Source organism: Cryptomeria japonica, chromosome 9 (genome assembly GCF_030272615.1).
Source record: "Cryptomeria japonica chromosome 9, Sugi_1.0, whole genome shotgun sequence".
Taxonomy (NCBI): Eukaryota; Viridiplantae; Streptophyta; class Pinopsida; order Cupressales; family Cupressaceae; genus Cryptomeria; species Cryptomeria japonica.
In genome coordinates, this window is record NC_081413.1 from 581,328,025 (window position 1) to 581,348,248 (window position 20,224).

The 20,224-nt window shown below is 33.8% G+C and overlaps 1 protein-coding gene across 2 annotated transcripts; it reads left to right on the forward strand.

Moving 5' to 3' along the window:
• Window positions 1-7,761: 7,761 nt before the first annotated feature.
• LOC131052908 (uncharacterized) lies at window positions 7,762-18,692 on the forward strand. 2 transcript variants are annotated; one of them, XM_057987550.2, is made up of 6 exons: window positions 7,762-8,098; window positions 13,915-13,987; window positions 14,346-14,439; window positions 17,546-17,662; window positions 17,880-17,934; window positions 18,013-18,692. In XM_057987550.2, exons 1-6 carry the CDS (start codon window positions 8,066-8,068, stop codon window positions 18,457-18,459), a joined length of 819 nt encoding a protein of 272 aa, XP_057843533.2. In that variant the 5' UTR covers window positions 7,762-8,065; the 3' UTR covers window positions 18,460-18,692. The 2 variants fall into 2 exon arrangements, with proteins under 2 accessions (XP_057843533.2, XP_057843534.2); XM_057987551.2 differs by lacking the exons at window positions 7,762-8,098; window positions 13,915-13,987; window positions 14,346-14,439 and adding an exon at window positions 16,046-17,279.
• Window positions 18,693-20,224: the final 1,532 nt, after the last annotated feature.

Here is a 20,224-nt window from a genome sequence, read left to right on the forward strand (position 1 = left end):
ATCAAATTAATTAGACTCTTCAATCCACAACTGCATCTCCCCCAATCCCCCACGAATAGATGGCAGAGGAATATTTCCTCCTGGTAGAATCTTCTCTAGACCATTAGCCAGAAGAAAGCCAAGGACTTCAGACTCATAGAAAAAACTCTTACTCTTCGACTCCACTCCCTAGAGCATGATATTCAACTTCAACCTTCCTCCCCTACCTTGGCAAAGCAGGTCGCCGAGGCTAGAGATATCCTCAGAAAGCACCAGCAGGTTAAAATCAGAGGTGCCTTCATCAGAGCCCGCAACCACTAGCTTCAATTTGGTGATAAGGGCTCTAAAATATTCTTTAAACTACTCAAACAAAAGCAGATCAGAGAAAAAATTGATAGAATAACTATAGACGATAAGGAACTTCTAGATATCAATGACATCAAAGAAGCCTTTGAAGTTTTTTACAAGACTCTGTTTACCTTTGAGGATAATGAGGCCGTGGCAGATGCTCGTACCAGGTGTAGGACCATTATTCCTAATAGAATCTCTGAGGACAAATCCACCCTCCTCAAAGCTAAGCTAACCGTGCAAGAAATCAAGGATGCCATTAAAACTCTTAAGAATAACAAGGCCCTAGGCCCTGATGGGATTCTTGTTGAATTCTACGAAGCTAACATTGATTGGATCTCTGTTGACCTCTATGATATCTATAATGAAGCCCTTGCCACTGGCACCCTGGGGGAATCCATAAATAGGGGTATTATTAAACTTATCCCTAAAGAAGGGGACAAAGCCCTGATTAAAAACTGGAGGCCAATTACCCTCCTTAACGTCTCCTACAAGATCATGGCCAAAGCCTTAGCCTCCCACCTTGAGAAGATCCTCCCCAAATTCATCCGCTCCACCCAAACAGGCTTCATTAAAGGCAGATACATCTTGGAGAATCTTGTAACGAGTTGGGAATCCATGGAATGGGCCAGAACCTCAAACCAAGACGCTGCCATGTTCCTTGTCGATTTTGAGAAAGCATATGATAGGGTAGAATGGAACTTCATCCTCATGATGCTCTTAGCCTTTGGCTTTCCTAGCGAGTTTTGTGACTATATTCAAATCCTCCTCAAGGATGCATTCACCCTGGTTCATGTCAATGGAACCCTCTCCTAGCCTATTCCCTTGTCTAGATCAATAAGGCAGGGCTGCCCCTTGCCCCTGCTCTGTTTGTCATTGCTTCTGACGCCCTATATTATCTCCTTAGAGATGACACTCTCTCCCCCCGTGTCCAAGGCATTACCCTGCCAGACGACTCTGAACTAATTAACATCCAATTTGTTGATGACACCTCATTCTTCCTGAAGCTCTCAAGACATAATATTGACTCCCTCAATCAAAAACTTGACATTTTCCGTAGAGCATCCGGAGCCCAGATATCCAAGACAAAATCCATCCTACTTGGATGGAAAGATAATCCCCCGGACTGGCTTCACCAGTTTGGCTATGCGTGGGGAGGGCCTACTAAACTAGTCAGTTATCTTGGCATCCCCTTATCGATATCTCCCTCTCTTAAGGACATGTGGGGCTGGGTTAGGGAAAAAATAGATAGTAAACTCAACAAGTGGGACAATAGGGTCCTATCCCTTACTGGCAGGATTCAAGTCTGCCAAAAAATCTTATCTTCATACAGTATCTATTACTCCTCGGTATGGATGTTTAGCAACTACCAAATCTTTGAAATCCAAAGAGCTATCAGACGATTTCTTTGGTCAGATGGGAAGGGTAAAAGGAAAGCCCACGTGTTCAAATGGACCTGGTGCCACTTGGATAAAAAACTTGGTGGGCTGGGCCTTAAGGATCTTAGGCTGCAAGGCATCTCCCTTGCTGCCAAATGGATATTTCACTCACTGGAAGGACAAGAACCCAGGAAAATCCTCATTAGAAACAACATTCAAAATGGTGTTCCTAAAAATGCCAAAACGTGGAAAGCTCTCCCACTCAGCGACCTAATAGCTGGTAGTTTTCCCGTGTCTGTCCAAGGCACCTGGGTGTTTAAATCCATCTGGAAAGCCTGGGAGCATGTGCGTGGTCTAATTAACAACTCGAGCATCAACTCTGACAACTCCCTACACGGTGAAAGGTCAATATGGTGGAACCTGCATCACAACTCCAAACCCCTTGCCTTAACCCAAGGTTGCTCTGCTAAGCACTGGCATAACAAAGGAATCAAGTACATTATGGATATCCTTGAATATGATAACCTTATTAGCTGGGAGGCTCTTAGCATTAAATATGATCTCCCTGCATCACATAAAAAGACATACAATATGATTAAAAATGCATGCGTTCCCTTTAACCTCCCCAAAAACACCCAAGTAGATGCCCATAGACACCTCTCATTCGTATGGAAGGATGGTTCCACCCTCCCTAAAATCAAAGCCAAATCTATCTATACCCTGCTAAACAGTGACTTCTCGGTGTTCAAACACATCAACAAACTGTGGTACGAACACATCAACAAACTGTGGTATGTTAACCATACCCCCCACACTTGGCGGAAAACCTTTGAGAAGCTCTGGCGATCCCCCAATCCCCCTAAAATTCAATGCTTCAGATGGCAACTCATTTTAGACAGACTACCTGTTAGGAATAAATCTGCTGAGTATGATCGGTGCTTTGTCTGCAGAAAACCTGAGACCGTGCGTCACATATTTTTTGATTGCCCCTTTGCTAGAGAAATTTGGCTTCTGTTTGGAATATCTATTGCAGAATCTGTTTTTACTCTTGCTATTGTTACTGGTTTTATTCATGGACTACAGAAGGATACTAATCTTGTTTGGCAAATCTTATCTTCTTACATTCTCTGGTTTATTTGGAAAATTAGAAATGAGGAGAAGTTCCAAGGCATCACAAGGGAACGTACTGAGTTTTTCAAAAAACTCAAACATTACAAAATTGTTGTGCAGGTCTGTTTTGTGATGATTTGAGAGAAACAAGCTACTGCGATTCTTGAAAGATGGCAGAGCAACCATGTTTGTTCATGAGATGCAAAACGGGTACGAATGGGCTAGAATCGCAGAGAACTAGACCTCTTTTGACAAAGTAGTGAAGAAGCTGGTAAAGGATCTATAGGACAACAAGCCTCCCCCCTTCAACAGGATTGAGATGTGCTCCCAGATCCTAGCAAGAAAGAAGGTGGTCTGGATGGAAGGAGAACAAGGCTGGACTACGTGGCTGGAGGATCAGGATGAGATCCTCCAATATTGAACTATTTTGCTATGTCCCCTCTTTTTGGCTAGAGCGATAATTGTATATAATCCTTTCTCTGGTTCTTCAGTTTGCAGTAGTGGCCCTGCCCCCCGCTCACTAGTTTTGTATAAACTCTACGTCTAAGTTTTCTTTGGACTCTCGATATTTAATACAAAAAAAAATAAAAAAGAATTAATTTTAATTTTGTAAGAGATTTTTAAGCAATAAAAAATTATTAAAAATAAGAGAAAAACCTTTGATATATTTAAGAAAAGCTATGATACAATTTTTTTTGTCTTCCATGAGTGAGAGTATTATTTTTAATTTTTAATTTTAAAGATTTTAATATTATTTTTTATTTTTTATTTTTTATGTTTTGATCATTATTAACAATAAATTATTAATAGTTAATATTATAAAAAATAAAAAATAATTTAAATTATTATTTTTTAATTCATAATTGATATTTAGTGTAGAAAATAATTAATTTTTAAAAATAAATTTATTCATAATTGATATTTAGTAACAATTGATTTTAAAAATAATAAGAATTAATTTTAATTTTGTAAGAGATTTTTAAGCAATAAAAAATTATTAAAAATAAGAGAAATTTTTTTGATAAATTTAAGAAAAGCTACGATACAATTTTTTTTTGTCTTTCATGAGTGAGAGTATTATTTTTAATCTTTAATTTTAAATATTTTAATATTATTTTTTAATTTTTATGTTTTGATAATTATTAACAATAAATTACTAATAGTTAATATTATAAAAAATAAAAATAATTTGAATTATTATTTTTTAATTCATAATTGATATTTAGTGTAGAAAATAATAAATTTTTAAAAATAAATTTATTTATAATTGATATTTAGTAACAACTAATTTTAAAAATAATAAGAATTAATTTTAATTTTGTAAGAGATTTTTAAGCAATAAAAAATTATTAAAAAAATAAAAATTAATTACAAATAATAATAAAATATGATTAAAAATTAAATTTAAATAACCATTCTAATTAATTATTTAAAATTGATGAATAAATTTAAAAAAAACCACAATTTTGAGATTTTAGATTTTGACTACATGATCTACGATTTTATTAGAATTTGAACATTTTGGATTTTGACAAACATGACACACACTAATGCAATACATTAATTTAGTGAAACATGCATATTATCCTGAAAAAATGTGCCTAAGCCATAAATGATTACTCAATTTAAATGTAAAGCTTCTTGTTAAAAATGAAAATTCTTATATATTTAACCTACAAAAACATATGTTACCATGACAAATTTAGTATTAACTTAGTACATCATTGAAAGTAGGAAGCCCAATCAACATAAAATGCTACAAATATTATCATTTTATCAGTCTACGATTCACGATTATTTTAACATAAATTATGTAGAAATAAAACCATTATAGATAGAACCAAATAAAACAAGGTTGTCAAAAAATCACTACATTATAAAAATCTACTATCTTTGATTACTTTTACTTAACTATAAAACCAAGAACAAACAATTGATAAAAAAATGACAAGTTATGTACTATATAATTATTAAAAAAAAAGTACTTAAGACCTGAAATATAAGGCCCCTCTTTTTCCATAAAAAATCCTAATCATTGGACTTACAAATGTGCTACAACTTCCACAATAACATGATCCTAAAAAACTTATTTGATAATATTTAGACTAATATAAAATCTATTAAATTTTTTGAAAAGTTTGATCTCAAAATTGATTCTTTGATTTGCTTGATAAAGCTCAACACATAGTGAAAAAGAGAGGTTTTAATGAAGTTTCATACTACAAGCTTTCTACAAGCCCAAATATTGATCAATAAGGATAATAGACTCTTTACTTTTTAAAAAATATCCACAATTATTAAAAGCTTGTCCACATTGTCAAGAAAGTGACAAATTGTCCTAATATGAGAGATTTGAAACAAGGTATGTAGATCCATCAAAGAATAATATTGAAAAGATGAATTTTCTGAAATGTTGTGGTTGCATATATCCTTTTGAAATCTATGCGAAAAGTGGGATGATAAACAAAGCATGTGAACTATTTGACACAATTCTTCAAAGAGTTGTGATTTCATGGAATGTACTATAATTAGAAAATTGCTTCACTACCCTCATAATAATCTCTTAATTCATTTTAGTGTCTATTATGTTGTACTCAATTTGAAACACAAGTTTGCTACATTAATTTCATTGCCAAATGATTCTAGAGGAAAAGACAAAATGAACAAGCCTACATATCCTTGAAGTTAACAATACAAATTTTTGTATGTTTTTCACAATTGTGCAAGGTATATATAAGATCTCTCAACAATCGACACCAAATGTAATCAATCTCTTAAGTTAAATTTTTTCATACATTGCTAAAAAAAATTGTACAAAAAAACATTTTGAACAACTTGTCGATTCAAACTAAGTTCCATTCGTTCACATTCAACTATCTTCATGTTTCAAATTCAATTTACTTATATTGCACACAATTAAAACTAACAAAGGCAATATTCATTTCCTATGACCTCTCGACCCTCTAAATAAATTACCCAACTATATGTGACTATCAACTTAACCATTGCACCTTGTTGGAGTGCAAGTACTAGTATAATATTTGTCACAAATAATTTGCATAACTTTATACAATTCTATCAAATAATATACATATTAAATGCATTAAACAAGTTCAAGATCAATCTAATTCTCCTAATTGCTATTATTAATGTCTTGCATGATCTATAATGTGTATTGTAAAAGGTGGAATGTTTTGAGGCCATGGTCAGGGACCATCATATATCACCTAAATAATTTTACTTGATGTTAGATACACGAAACTAGACATTTACAAATCCTCTCCCTCATTTTTTCAATTGAAGAGGATAGTAGGCGAGTTGGTGTACTCCTCTTTATTTGTTTGAGGGTTGGATTTCTCCCCTTGTTTGGGCCTTCCTTTTGTTAGTAGGTTGGGTTTTTAATTGGTGGTGCAAGCTTTAACATGGATCACACGTTTAATTGAGTAGTTTCAATCAGTGGCCTAACTTTTTTGATCAAGTGAACATGCCCTTTTATGTGGGTTAGTAGGGAGAGAAGTGGTAATCCATCCACCACCTCCATAGCCATATTCCTTGTAAATGGAAATAAGACAATGAATTAACTATTAGTGGATGAGGGCATCAACAATGATTTCAATTGTTTGTTTGCACCTATTAACCATGAAAAATTATAATGAATGGAGTTGAATGCATCATAAGATTGATTAACATTTGAAAAGAAGCATTCCATATAGTTTTTTATCTTATTGTTTGTTCTTTGTTCATATCTCCCCATGATTAATGAAGAGATATTTCATTCATGTGGTTGCCTTGGTTTTTCTTTTCTCATAAAAACATTTGATACGACAAATTAAGTGCTTTAATTTGATTTGTTTAGATATAAAGGCTTAGGGCATATTACATTAGTTTAGGGTTTATGATTTATGAAGCCATGTAATCTATTTGAGTAGATGATGTATTATGAAATGAGATGAGTTAGGTGGTTTCTTGATGCAAAAGAGGGGCAAGACATACAAAATAAGAAAATCATGAAGTCATAGGTGAGGGAAAATGAAGTTTATGTTAAGAGAATATAGGAAATGAAAGAAGGGTGATGATGTGAGGAGGGTGAAATGTGGAAGCTTAAGGGATACGTTGGGGGATAAGAGTAGTAAAATGAATGTGAAAGGGAGCAAATAAAAGACATGGGTAAGTAAGCAAAAGTAATAATTCTAAGGAAATAAAAAGGTGAGATTTCAACTTTGCTATTTATGAATTTTTGATAACTAAAGATGGGAGCCACTAGCCACACCTAAAAATGTTGTGTGTCACACCCCACCTTTACATATTAATGTAATATGCACATGAAAGAGAACACATATGTCGTGCTACGAAAGTAAAAAGATGACCACTTCCATACAATATTGGTTAGTAATGACTTAATAATTTAATGAAACAATATCCACTTACAAAAAAAATAAAAAAAATTGAAACAATCAATAGAATGCTCCACCTCATTACAATAAAAGAAAGATTATCATTATGTTTAAATTAAATGGCTCATCATAGTATTGATACTTATAAATAGAACTCATTTCAAAATAACTTTTACTAAAATCAATCATTATAATACTTGAAAATGCATTCAACTATGATATATATATTAAATATTAAAATTATTAATTATACAATTAATATAATATATTGATATTTTTCAAATAAAATATTTAATATATCTTTATTAGTAATTCCCATACATGATTCCTTACCTAATATAAATAAAAAAAAAATAATAAAAAAATCTCGTGTTAAATGGAAAAAACATTAAAAAAACTAATTAAAAAGATTAAATCTGTCTAGGCCAATAAAAACGCATTGCAAAATACAAGGAAACGACTTCAAACGACAAAACTTGATAAGGCTAAAACTCCTAACCACACTAAACCTAATCACGGTTAAATTTCTAGTTACGATAATCCAGGAGAAATCGGAAGATGAAAGACAGGAATTTATCCCTTGATTTTCGCGTAAAAATTTGGAATGACAGATTTAGGCGGTAATACTTCTCCTCGAAGGCGGTATTCACACACTAAAGGCGGTTTCCTGGTTGCTGGAAAGGGTTCCCGGTTTGTCTTATCCAACCGATAGCGGTTTTTTTGTTTTCTGGGATATCGAGAGGTCCAGAGTTCGAATCTCACGCACGGCTGATCTTCATTAAAATGAGAAGCTGCTTGAGGAGATTGTAGTGATTTGTGTTTGTAATAGTTTTTACATGAAGGAGAAGTTTCGCCATGAAGAAGAAGCTAGTCACGCGAATTCCGGCGGTATGGGCTTTGCCTCTTTGCGTTTTCTTTTTCTCCAATGTTCAAATTTATGTTTGCAATTTCATTTGTTTTGATGTGAAATCTAAAAGGCGTTAGATTTAGGATTTTTAATCGAGGCCTTGTTTGGTTTTTTTGGTCAAGTTGTTCGTTTTGGTTTGAAATCTTAATGGTTTTAGAAGATTTAAGCTAGAGTAGAGTTTTTATCGAGGCTTTGTTTGTTTGTCATTTTTTCTTTCTAATTCGTTTGTTTTGGTGTGAAATCTCAAGGATAGTGCAAAGTAGCGTAGATTAGATGTAAATAGGGATCGTATTGAGAAGTTTTTAAGAGATTGTTTGTCTGGGTAAAATGCATGAAGAGTTTAGAAAGTCCGGATTAGGGTTTTAATAGAGCTCTTATTTGATATTTTCTAAGTAAATTGCTCTGATGCAAAATCTGAAAGATGTTGGAAGGCTAGGCTAGATCAGAGTATTAATCGAGGCCGTTTTCAGATTTTGCTTTCTAATTAACTTTCGTTCTAGTAAAATGAATAGTTTTCAATCCAGATTTTTTCATATATTTTAAGAATTCATTTGCTTTGGGGTGGAAAAAAGAAAAGTGAAAAGGAGGAATTTAGCCTATAGTTGATCTTTTTATTAAGGCTTTCTCTAGATGTTTTGGCCAAAAATTTATAAGATATTAAGAACTGAAGCTAGAATAGTGTTTTATTTATAATGAGACCTTATCCTGATATTTTTCGTATCTATTGACTTTGGTATAAAATACTAAAATCTATAGTAGTGTTTTATTTATTTTTAAGGATTTTTTCAGATATTTTGCACAGCCAAATTTGGTGTTAAATTTGAAACGTATTCAAGTTTCTGGGAGGAAATTTATACAATTTAGTGTAAAATATATATGGGAAGGTTAATAAGATTGAGGTTTTAGTTAAGGCCTTACTCAGAAAGTATTAAATTGATTTACTTTCAATTAATGTTTACAGGTATAGAAAGTTGATTTAGATTATTGTTTGCGAGGGTCCATACTTTTTAAGTATTAAGTTTGAAAATGAATTTTCTCTTACAAAGATGTGTTCTTTTTTAACCTTTTCTCTTTGAATTATATTTTTCAAACAGCGGTGTATCAAACATGCATTGTTGTACATAAAGTTTTTCTTTTCTTCACCTTTTCTTTTTTCTCCTTTTGTTCAGATATTTTTAATAGTGGTGTAACTACCCTGTACACTTTTTCTTCGTATATCTTATGCCTGCTAGATTTTGGTTATTTTTATTTCATTTTTGTTTCAAATTGTAACATCCCATATGAGAGACTGATGGACCCTAATAAAATTGTTATGGATCTTGAAATTTTGCCCCATAACTTGGGCATATCAGTAAACACCAAAGCACCACAACCTTATCAAAAAGTAAAGGAGCAGCACTATCCATGAAACCCTTCGACTTTTCTTTTGCCTTGTATTGTTAAAACAAACATTCTATTCCTGACACTGTATTGTGATTTTTTCACCAGGTCTGGTTGGTTCAATTCAGCTTGGAAGCTCTCTGACTTGTTGATTGTTGATACTGACATTGTGTTTTTAAATACTTTTTGCATCTCTGTTTAAATTCCAGATTTCTTCTAGGCTGGCTTCTCTACGATTATTGAAACCCTGCTCTAGATTCATAACTTGTCACTTGACTGATACCATTTCTTCCTTCTCCGAGCTGTGCCTAATTGGCAACTGTCTGCTTGAGCAAAACTGGAGGCAGATTCTCAGTTTCGTTCTCCTGCAAAAATGCTATTTAACTACTTTCAGGTTCTTTATGTGTTTGTCACTGGTGAATCGCTATTGCTAATGATTTGAGGAAGATTTTATGATGATATTCAATTTTTTCTGTCCTATCAAAAGAACTGATTAATTGCAATTTTTCTAACTGATCAGTGACAAGCAATCCTTTATAGGATTGAGTTCAAATATTTTCGTATTGCAACTCTCATACTGCAAAATTGCAAATCAATCTTTCATATTGAGATTTGGTATATTTGAAAGTTTTCTTAACTTTTAGTTGATAAAAATTTAAAAGTGTGTTAGTCATGCTCCCCAAGAGGGTTCTACCAAGCCACTGATACCAGGTATTGTATGGTTAGAAAGCCTTGTCTGATGGGTATCTATTCTACTGAATTTTGATTATGTATATATCTCAGACTCTTATATTTTTGGCCTTGCATTATTGCAATCATCATGCAAAGAGAGGCTTGGAGTGTTGTCATTATCACAGCTTTGGTCTGTCTAATCACCATACCATGGCCTGTCCTGTTCAAGGTTGCCATTAATTCTTGTTTTAAGAAATATCTTTTATCTTTTTCCAAATACTGTTTTCAGTGTCTTTGCCAACTCACAAACATTTGCATACTCTCCAGTGACTGCTGCATCATGCTTATCTTCTCTTACTTTTTATGGAAAAGGGATGTTTTGCCCTATCTTTAACTTCTACTCACAAACATTTGCATACTCTCCAGTGACTGCTGCATCATGCTTATCTTCTCTTACTTTTTATGGAAAATGGATGTTTTGCCCTATCTTTAACTTCTACTCTTTTTTACCTGTTCTCTAATACTTTTGGATGCACTAATGCTTTGTCATGCTCTCTTTTGTATCCCTTTGGTGACTATTCTTTTCCCTCAATTAGTCGCAGTTATCAGATTGTCTCAAGTGGCTTGGATTATCTAATGACAACTTTCAATTTGCTCCTTTATCAAATTCACTATTGGGAAATTTAAGCTCTTCTCCAACCACACCAAAAATCCCCAACATAAACTTGCCATTTGATTTATCTGTACTAAAATAAAATTGCAGACAGACCAAAATTACACTGCCTGATCTGCATCTGTTGTTTGCAATAAAGGCAGAGGGAAAAGATTGAATTAGTTTTCTTTTATCTTATCTCCAATATATGTTGCACCTGAACTTTACTGGTCCTAATGCGAATTTGTTCTTAAGTGACCAATCTGAACCCTAAGGGTCCCATTATAAATTTCTTCTGAAGTGATCAGTTTGATCCTCTGTCATCTTTCTTATTTAAGCTGAAAGGGTTTTCATTGTTTATTTTTCATTTCTCAACACCAAACTTATTTAACTTGTTAGTAAATCTACAACATTTGCAGATCTTCTCTTATATTGCAAGCTTGTTTTCTTATTACCTTTGAACCTATTAGATTAATTAGGATTCTGAATTCCCTTTATCTAAAATTATCTTCTAACTTAAACCATTAGCAGTCCTCAAAACTCTTGAATTCCTCTCTGATTCTTTTGCATCCTCATTATTGCTACCATACTACCTTCGTTATCATAATAGAGAAATTAAGTAAATAATCATTGATGAAAAATCCCCCACATGTTATCTTTATTGATTGTGTAACACTGTGCATGTCAAGAAATTCATATGCTTTTAATTTCTATGGAGACCAATGGAAGCTTTACGAAGTCTTCTGAATGACACATTTGATACAAGGCTGCAATTATAGGGTTTGTGCATGTACAGCCATGTGTACAGATTAGATCATGTTCAACCTCTATGGGGGTTAACAGAAACCCATGACAACCAACAACCCAAAAAGCAAAATCAGTTGAAGAATGATTAACAGGGATGAAATGAAATGGTGTGGCCATACACCTGAACCTTCTCTTCAATGTCCAGGCAGCAGTGTGATGCCCATTGGCATGCATAGTCTCTTTGAGCAGCTGCTTGCAGAATCTTCAACTATAGCCTACGTTGCAGTAGAGTTTGTCTCAGCACTTCCAGTTGGTAGGCATTGAGAACTTTTTAATCTGTGAGTTGGGTTTGAGGCTTCAAGCCCTTTTTGTTTCAATCCTGATCTGCCACACTTTTGTGTCATTCATTCTCAGAGGTCCCCAAATATGCTCATTGAATTCCTTTGAGTTGCTACCTGGTTATGGGGGACAGTTTCTCCCATACTAGACAGATATAATTCTATATCCAAGGAGAAGAAGTTGCACCATTATTCCTTGAATGCTCTGATTCAGTTGATGTGTCTACTTGCCCCTTGTGGTGGTATTTTGGAAGTGCTCAGTTGGCTTCTTTTTCACTTCCTTTGCTCTTTTCTACAAACAAGGCATCTCAATTGTAGGACCAAAAGTTGGTGAACAGAGGCTAATGTACTACTCATTAGTTTACTTGGTCAAGTTCTCTGCAATCGATCAAGAGCCTCAAAGCCTGCACATAAGTCAACGGATAGGTGTGACGGACCTTGAGATACCTAACATATCCTATTCTAGTTTTACACATCTTGCTTCAGAGTCCGACAGTCTTTTATTTCTACTAGTACCAACTTCTTTCGTAAATTTGAGAAGAATACCGTTCCAGCACTTCATCTGGAACTGTGATGTTTAGTTAAGCTCCAAATTCTCCTTTAAGGGATTTTGGTTCTCTACCTTTTCCTTATATTTATATCTGGAGGACCAATAATTGATTTTATCATGTCATTAAATAGAGATCTCAGAATTCTATGATTGGATATTGCTTTGCCATGTTTGACTGAATTGCTCCTTTTGTTGCTTCTATGAGATGTGTGACCACTTCCTCAGCCTCATCTTAAATTCCTTACTCTGGATCCTATGAGAGACTGAAATAAGAACTATAACAATGCAGAGTGAGTGGAGAATGGGGATTTTCTAGCACAAATAGGAAGGGTAAAGTGAGTACTTGTGAATAGCTCTTTCTTCACTGCCTAATTATGATCTGACGATTACGAAGACATTTCTGTGGCCGAGATGTAGGTCCAGCTTTATGTCTCGAGCATTTCTTAATGAGTAGCCCCACAAATTATTTTTATAATTTCATATGAGTGCCTGCTTTGACATTTCTCAGATTGCCTTCTGAGGAATGTCAAAGCTGAGCTTGATCAATTTCTAATTAGGTGTGCCATCGAGAAGGAGTTTCATTGTGCTGATAGGGCCTACATTCTTGGTGGAAGGAGGGTGGTTAGAGACTATAGCTTGAGAGTTTTGATAGCAACTGATGATGGCATCTTCTTCCCTGTTCTTATCTTACCATTCCCAAGCTCAGAAATGGCAACCTCAACTTTTGCAAGCAACCTTGTCATCTCTTTTTTTTCACCTTAAAAAATCCTTTGATTCCTCTTCTTTCATCACTTCCTCACGATTAGTGATGTATGCTAGCTATCTGAAGTGTTCAACCATTAAATAGTTGCTTTTTTTATCTGTTTATAATTGCTTTGGAAAACAGTATGAAGGAAATAGTATCTACCAAAGGGTAAGAAATATATGGATCTTATTAGTTTCAGTATCGAAGTTAGTTTGGAGTATCTGAAGCCTTATCCTTAAGACAAACTCGAGAATGCTCTACTAATTTGGGAAATTTGAAAATGTAGCACAGCCAAACATCAAGCAATTACTACACCATGCCCGTAAAAAGAGGATATCCTATCCTTATTTGTGTGGCATTTGTATGATTTGTCCCTTATTCCTTATGCTGTCAACATATTGAGATATTATATATTGAACAATTCACTTAGTAGAATTTCAACAGAGAAGAATGATCCATCAAATATATATATTAGATTCTTGGGTGTGTATGATATCAAATAAAACACTTGCATTCTCAGCATCAAAATGATTTTTAATGTTCTTGAAGTTTTTCTTATAAACTTTTTGTGCAGATCTTTAGGTTGCTCATATAAATTTAATAATATTCGATAGGATGCTTCTGATATATGTAGCATACGAGAGCTACTTTTCTCTAAAGGATATTTGTTGCTGGTGTCAGACTTTTCTCAAGAATCTCTTTTGTGAATGCAGGCTAGGATTAAAAAGATAATGCAAACGGATGAAGAGGTTGGAAAGATTGCTCTGGCTGTGCCCCTTCTAGTATGTGAGTAACTAATACCTAATGTTCTGTCATTTTAAATATCAAATATGTTTGATTTGTTTCCTTCAGATTGCATACCTTTACCTAAAATAATATGTAATTTTGAGGTATAAATGCTATATTTTCAAAGTTGCTTTGTAACAATTACCTAGTTGGTTTTTGTATTCAGTTTTTCCTTTCTAACTTCCATCTGGGTCACGCAGAGTAATTTTTTCAAGTAATCTGTGACATTAAAACTTTTAATACTGGTTTATAAGTGTAGTCTAAGACCTACATTGAGTGCTCTGTATACATACTGAAAAGAATTAGCTCAAGTGATATAAAGTATAAACCTTTCCCCTTCTAACTCTTTGTTTTGCAGCAAAAGCTACGGAGCTATTTTTACAGTCTCTCTGTGACAAAACATCTGATGTAACTCTAGAGAGGGGAGCCAAAACAATAACTGCATCTCATCTGTAAGTCTTCCATATTCAATATTTCTACTATATATTTTTAATGCTTTTTTTTGTTGCATGTTTACAAATAAGTGGGCTGGAACCATGGCGAATTGTGAATGCTCGGGTCCAAATAATTGGTGTCGTGAAGACTATCCGTTTTATGGGCATCGAAAAACCAGTATCTGATATTCATTTGGATTAATTAATGGGTATTTTGTTGGGCTTCCCTCCCTCAGAGAAAAACCAAAGTGCTGCAGTATTCTAATGCGTTTACCAGCTGAAGTAAAAGACTAAAGACTGAATAGTAAAATGCTACCACCAAAAGCATCTAAGAATAGCCAAGGGTTAGACCAACTCCTCACATTATCCAAAAGCATTAACATCGAAACTCCCAATGAGAAGCCAAAAGAGGATAACAAAACCAGGAAAAACTCCCAGGAGGATCAAACTACCATACCAGAAGAAGAGAAAACAGTAGAAACATCTAAAGAAAAGCACACCCACAGCCCTAGTACCCACTTGGACCTCTGCATTGCCTGCTAATATCAGATGGCTATCCAATGCTCGAAGCTCTTCAACTTCCATTGAGTTGGTTAGAACCATGTCCTCAGCCAGAAATGAATCAGCCCGGACTTTCCAAATTGCTGCCACCTCCTGTATAGGATAGTTGTGACCTCTTTTAGCAGACGAGATACTTAGCATCTGGTTTTTCCATTTGTGGTCTTTACATTTTTTATTTGAAGTGCTTTCTGCATGCTGTTGACTAGAAAAATGCAGCAGTTTTTTTTAGAGGGCTGTATATTTAGCTCGTATTTTCTTAAGACCTCGTTCCATGGCAGCATTGGCTATTTAGAGAGCCATAAGGTTGTCAGATTTTGAACTACAAGCCTTCGTGTACAATCTATATCAGTTTGTAGATCCAATCAGAGCTTGGATTATAATGATAAATTAAAGCTGTTATGTGCCCTTAAGAAGTACTACCTTTAGGGTATGCTTGTCTTGTCAGATATCAAGCCTCACTCGATTGGACCAGGACAAAACTTTCCTGTTTGTTATCAGATTTGGAGATCAATTATTTTTTTGGATTAACGTGGATGGATTTCTTGACCATTTACCATCTGTTGTGGTCTATTTTTCATCACTTCTAAGAGGGTACCTGTCATTATTTTACATTGTTTAGGTTGGAAATGCGTTTACCCAGGCTTATAATTTGATGCGCTCTTGTCAGCCTACCCTATTTTTCCATAAGCTACCGATCTTGGTACTGGTTTGGGTTCAGGTTCACCGGTTTGGTTTTTGGATTATATAAATATATTATATTAAACGTATAAATAGTAAAATTTAATATAATATATATTAAATTTAAAATTATATATATGGGCTTTGATTCTTGCTTTTAGGTTATAAATATGTATATATATTACATGGAATGAAATAATTTTAAACATATATTAAACCAAAACATTAAAATTTAAAAATATATAAACATATTATATTAAACCTAAAAATAGTAAAATTTAATTAATATATTAAATTTAAAATATTTTATTATTAAACATATATTCCAAGTATTAATAAAAATATCATATTAAAGTTATAAACTAAATGAACTTATCATATCATATTTAAAATACTGAACTAAAAACGGTGCAATATATCTGCAACATACGCTCTTTTAGTTCTTTTATCATGGCAAATAGATACACTTTTCGCAGATTTCTGTACTGTAATGTATTGATCATGATTTGTTGGGCCAGAATCACATCTGTAACCCAACACGTTTTGTATATGGTGTATCTGAAAAACACATATATGTAATGTAATGGAATGCATCTTCACCACACATTTTACAGATACACATTTTTCAGTTTTTGAATCTCTTGTAAACATGAATTACTGCTACAGATTGTGGTAAAACAGAACCAAAATGATTAAAAATCCCCCGGCAATGTTAAAATAAATGCATCATAATTCGTTCTGGGTTTGTCTGGATTTGTTGGGGATGAACCCACAGGGTTTCACTATTTCCAATTCACTCCCCCAGCCACACCGAGCGAGAATCTGAACTGGGTTGGGATCAGACCCAGATCTAGGGCTTCTGGCTGATGAACCAGTAACTTATTAGTACGATCTACCTCTCCGGGTGATGAACCACTGGCAAGCAACACACATCATGCCTATGGTTTTGGGAGTCAATTGTATCTGTAAAATTTTGTCCAATGTTTCAGATTGTTCTCTTAAGTTCGGATACTAGGAGGAGGAACCAAAATGTTGGACAAAAATTTACAAATACAGTTGACTCAAAAAACCTCAGCCAATAGAAATTCTCATTGTATCATAGTATTTCTTGTTTAAATTTATATTATATGTTAAACACAAAATGCCCATATTTTTAATTAGCCAGTCACAGCATGCTTTCCACTCTAAAATATGTGCAAAAAGAGGGAAGCACCCATTAAAAGAGAAAAGTTACTAACCTGCCTCTGACATATTGCTGTAGATCTTGTATCAATATCTGTAGATTGTTTATAGACATCTATAGATGTGTACGCATTTTCTTTGCAAATACAAATGTAGCATTTCCAATCAGTATCAGATTCTCTTGCTATTTTAAACGAATCCTTTTCCTTGGATGTTAACTTTCTTCATTTAAGGGCATATTTAGTTCTTTGATTTCTTTTTTTATTTGGGCTATAAGTCCATAATGAGCGTTTTTAGTCTCGTTAATGATCCTTATTTTGAGAATCTCTTCCAAGTTCTAACTTTAAAACCGTGAATTCAGTTTTGGCACTCAAAATGCGTAGGTGTGAATTTGTTATGAATGCTTCTGGGAGTTCCACAAGGCCTTTAGTTAAATGGTTTAACATGACCATTTTATACTTAAAATAAAGTTATCAAATTAATAGTTGATTATCATCAGGAATAGATATTATGGGATACGGAACACAAACTGTTTATTTTGGAAATAACCTTAAATGATCAATGCAAACACTCTTGATAAGCAATCAATTTCTGTTCTTTATGATAGGTCGGTCTAATCACATGCTTAACTGCTAAACATGGTAGTTAATTATTTTTTTAGCTATTAAAACATTTTTGAATTTGTTATTTTTTCGTCCTTCAGGAAACAATGTATTCAAAAGTTTAATGTTTTTGACTTCCTACAAGAAATAGTAAGCAAGGTCCCGGACATGGGTACTTCTCATGCTACTGGTGGAGACAGGCATGGTGCTAGGAGGAGGTATTTCTAGATCCTGCTTTATTTAATTACAGATGAAAGCATAAATGATTTGAAAGGGCAACAATTGCAGTTTTTAATGAAGAATAAGTTTTTAATTGTTACCTTTTAGTGTTATCAAGTTTGGAGAGGAATTACAAATTTCAATAGATTGGAAATAGGGTTACTTCATGAACTTTTAATCATTTGTAACTTAACATATGGCACTTTGTTGCTACAGAAAAGCTCATGAGGAGGATAATGAAAGTGACGATGAACTTAAGAGGCCTAAAATGGTAAGGAATAAATGTCAACGGTGAACCGGTCATCCGTGTTCTATGGCTGTAATTATTAACCCTTTTGTGTTCTTTCAGGTGGGTAGTTGTAGAGGACGTGGGAGAGGAAGGGGTAGAGGCAGAGGCAGAGGCAGGGGCAGAGGGGCAAGAGGCGGTAAATCAAGTACAAAAGCTGTTACTGTAGAAGAGAAATTTGAAGAGGACCTAGATTTATCTCCAGAACATAGTGATACACAGGTTAGAACCTCAGAAGAGCGTATAGAAAATAATGCCGAGGCACATGAATCCAAAGAAAATGTGGGTTCGGATAGCACCATATTTGCAAGAGGTTTTGATCTCAATTTGGATTTAGATGAAAATGGGGATATTGCAATGATGCAACGGAATGATAAACAGGAAGAACAATATCTTAGTTCATCTCATTCAGATGGAGATGATGTAACTATGCAACCCTTGCAACTTAAAATGCATTTCAGTAGAACTATTGATGAAGATGAAGATGACTATGACAATGATGATGTATAATGTACCATGGCTTTTGAAGCACATGTAAATAGGTGTTTCTAAAGCCATACTTATTTAGATTTTAGATTTTAGATTTACAAATGTAAGACTGACAGTCTGGTTTTAACAATCTAGTAATGCCCTAGGATCGTAAAATGGTAGAAAAGTACAGCAGAAGGAAACGATGATTAACTGTAAGCTATGACACAATCTAATGCAAAGTTGTACAGATTTGTGAGGTTCGATTCTCACCACTTTGAATGCCTCAGTTGTCTGAGTTGAAGAATTAAACACCCAAGGGCATATATCTTTAACATCCTTTTTCGATCATGTTTGAATCTAGTATCATGTATCGTTCCGAGCTCTATAAGTTCCACTTCTTTATTGGATTTCAATGAGACAAGTTTGTTCTTGGACTCGCACATGATATGGGATTTGCCCCGCACCGAAAGGAAAACAGAAAAGAAAAGGGATCATCCCAACACCTTAAAAGGCCGAAAGATAACTTTATAGTAGTGTGTAAAAAATTGTTGATATGATGAAATTGTTTAATAATTTCATCCAAATTATTATCGAAATGAAAGTACATTTGGTTGTGACGAAGATCCAAGAAAGATAATTGTTTTAACCATGAAATATATCACATTATAGATAGCTGCTTCATTAATTGAATTCCTATGGTGGAATATGTTTGGGATTTGGACATTTTAGTGAATGGGGTTTTGTCATAAGATTCAGCTAGTGTTGGGATTTGTAATGACCACTCTTCTTGCATAGAGATAATATAACCAATGGGGTTTTCGAGTATTTGCTTGGATAAATTACTACTGCCCATTCCTGAAATATTAGATAGATGCAAGGAAATACAATTACCCCTCATACAAATTAATTAAATGCAAACAAGTAATAATAAAAGGAGTTCGGATATGTAGGTTGAGACCGTCATATTTGATATGTTTTTTAAAATTGATGAAGGTGTAATTATATAGATTTCACTTGTGATGTAAAGATATTCTATTGCAAATTGTGCTTAGTGATTCAATTTCACATGTTATCAGATTCAAAGTTGTAGCATAATAACAAAATTACCAATTGGTACATATGTTGCTCTAGTTCATCATGCGTGTGTAGCTTATCTCAATAAACTTGTTCACCTTTGAGAGACATGGACTAAGCAATATCTTTATTAAAGAGTTTGTTGTGTTTAGAGTTGTCTTAATTAAGCACTTGGGACTTAAGTTAACAATTTGAACAAGTTCAAATACAAGTCGAGCAACATTGTACTATGCCTTATTTGTCTTGATTTATGCTCAAATAATGCAGTGACATTGTAATTATATGATAGGTGTACAATTGAATTAGAGCTTATCTTTTTAAACAACTTAGCATGCAAATTTGATTATTTTGTGCTCATAGTGGCAAATAATAATTAGTTAGAATTAACTCAGTCCATTTTAAAAAATCTGGGGGTAAAAATTATAGTTTTGGTTTTGATTCTAAACAAAGTTTTAAAACCACAATTGTGGATTTAATCCAAGATAGGGAATGAGGAATTCATAAATCAAATTTGAGTCTTTGGATCTATAGAGTTATGTTAAGGCTCTAATTTAATTGCCAAAGTTTATGTAAAAATTGCTACTTGTATGCTAGTCACTACATTTGGGACAAACAAATCAAATTTCAAAATAAATGGGGAAATGAACAAATATGTACAATTTAACCCTTCATTACGCCCTTACTTTGACTTGCATGTGAATTGCTATTAATCATGCATATAAAAAAAAGT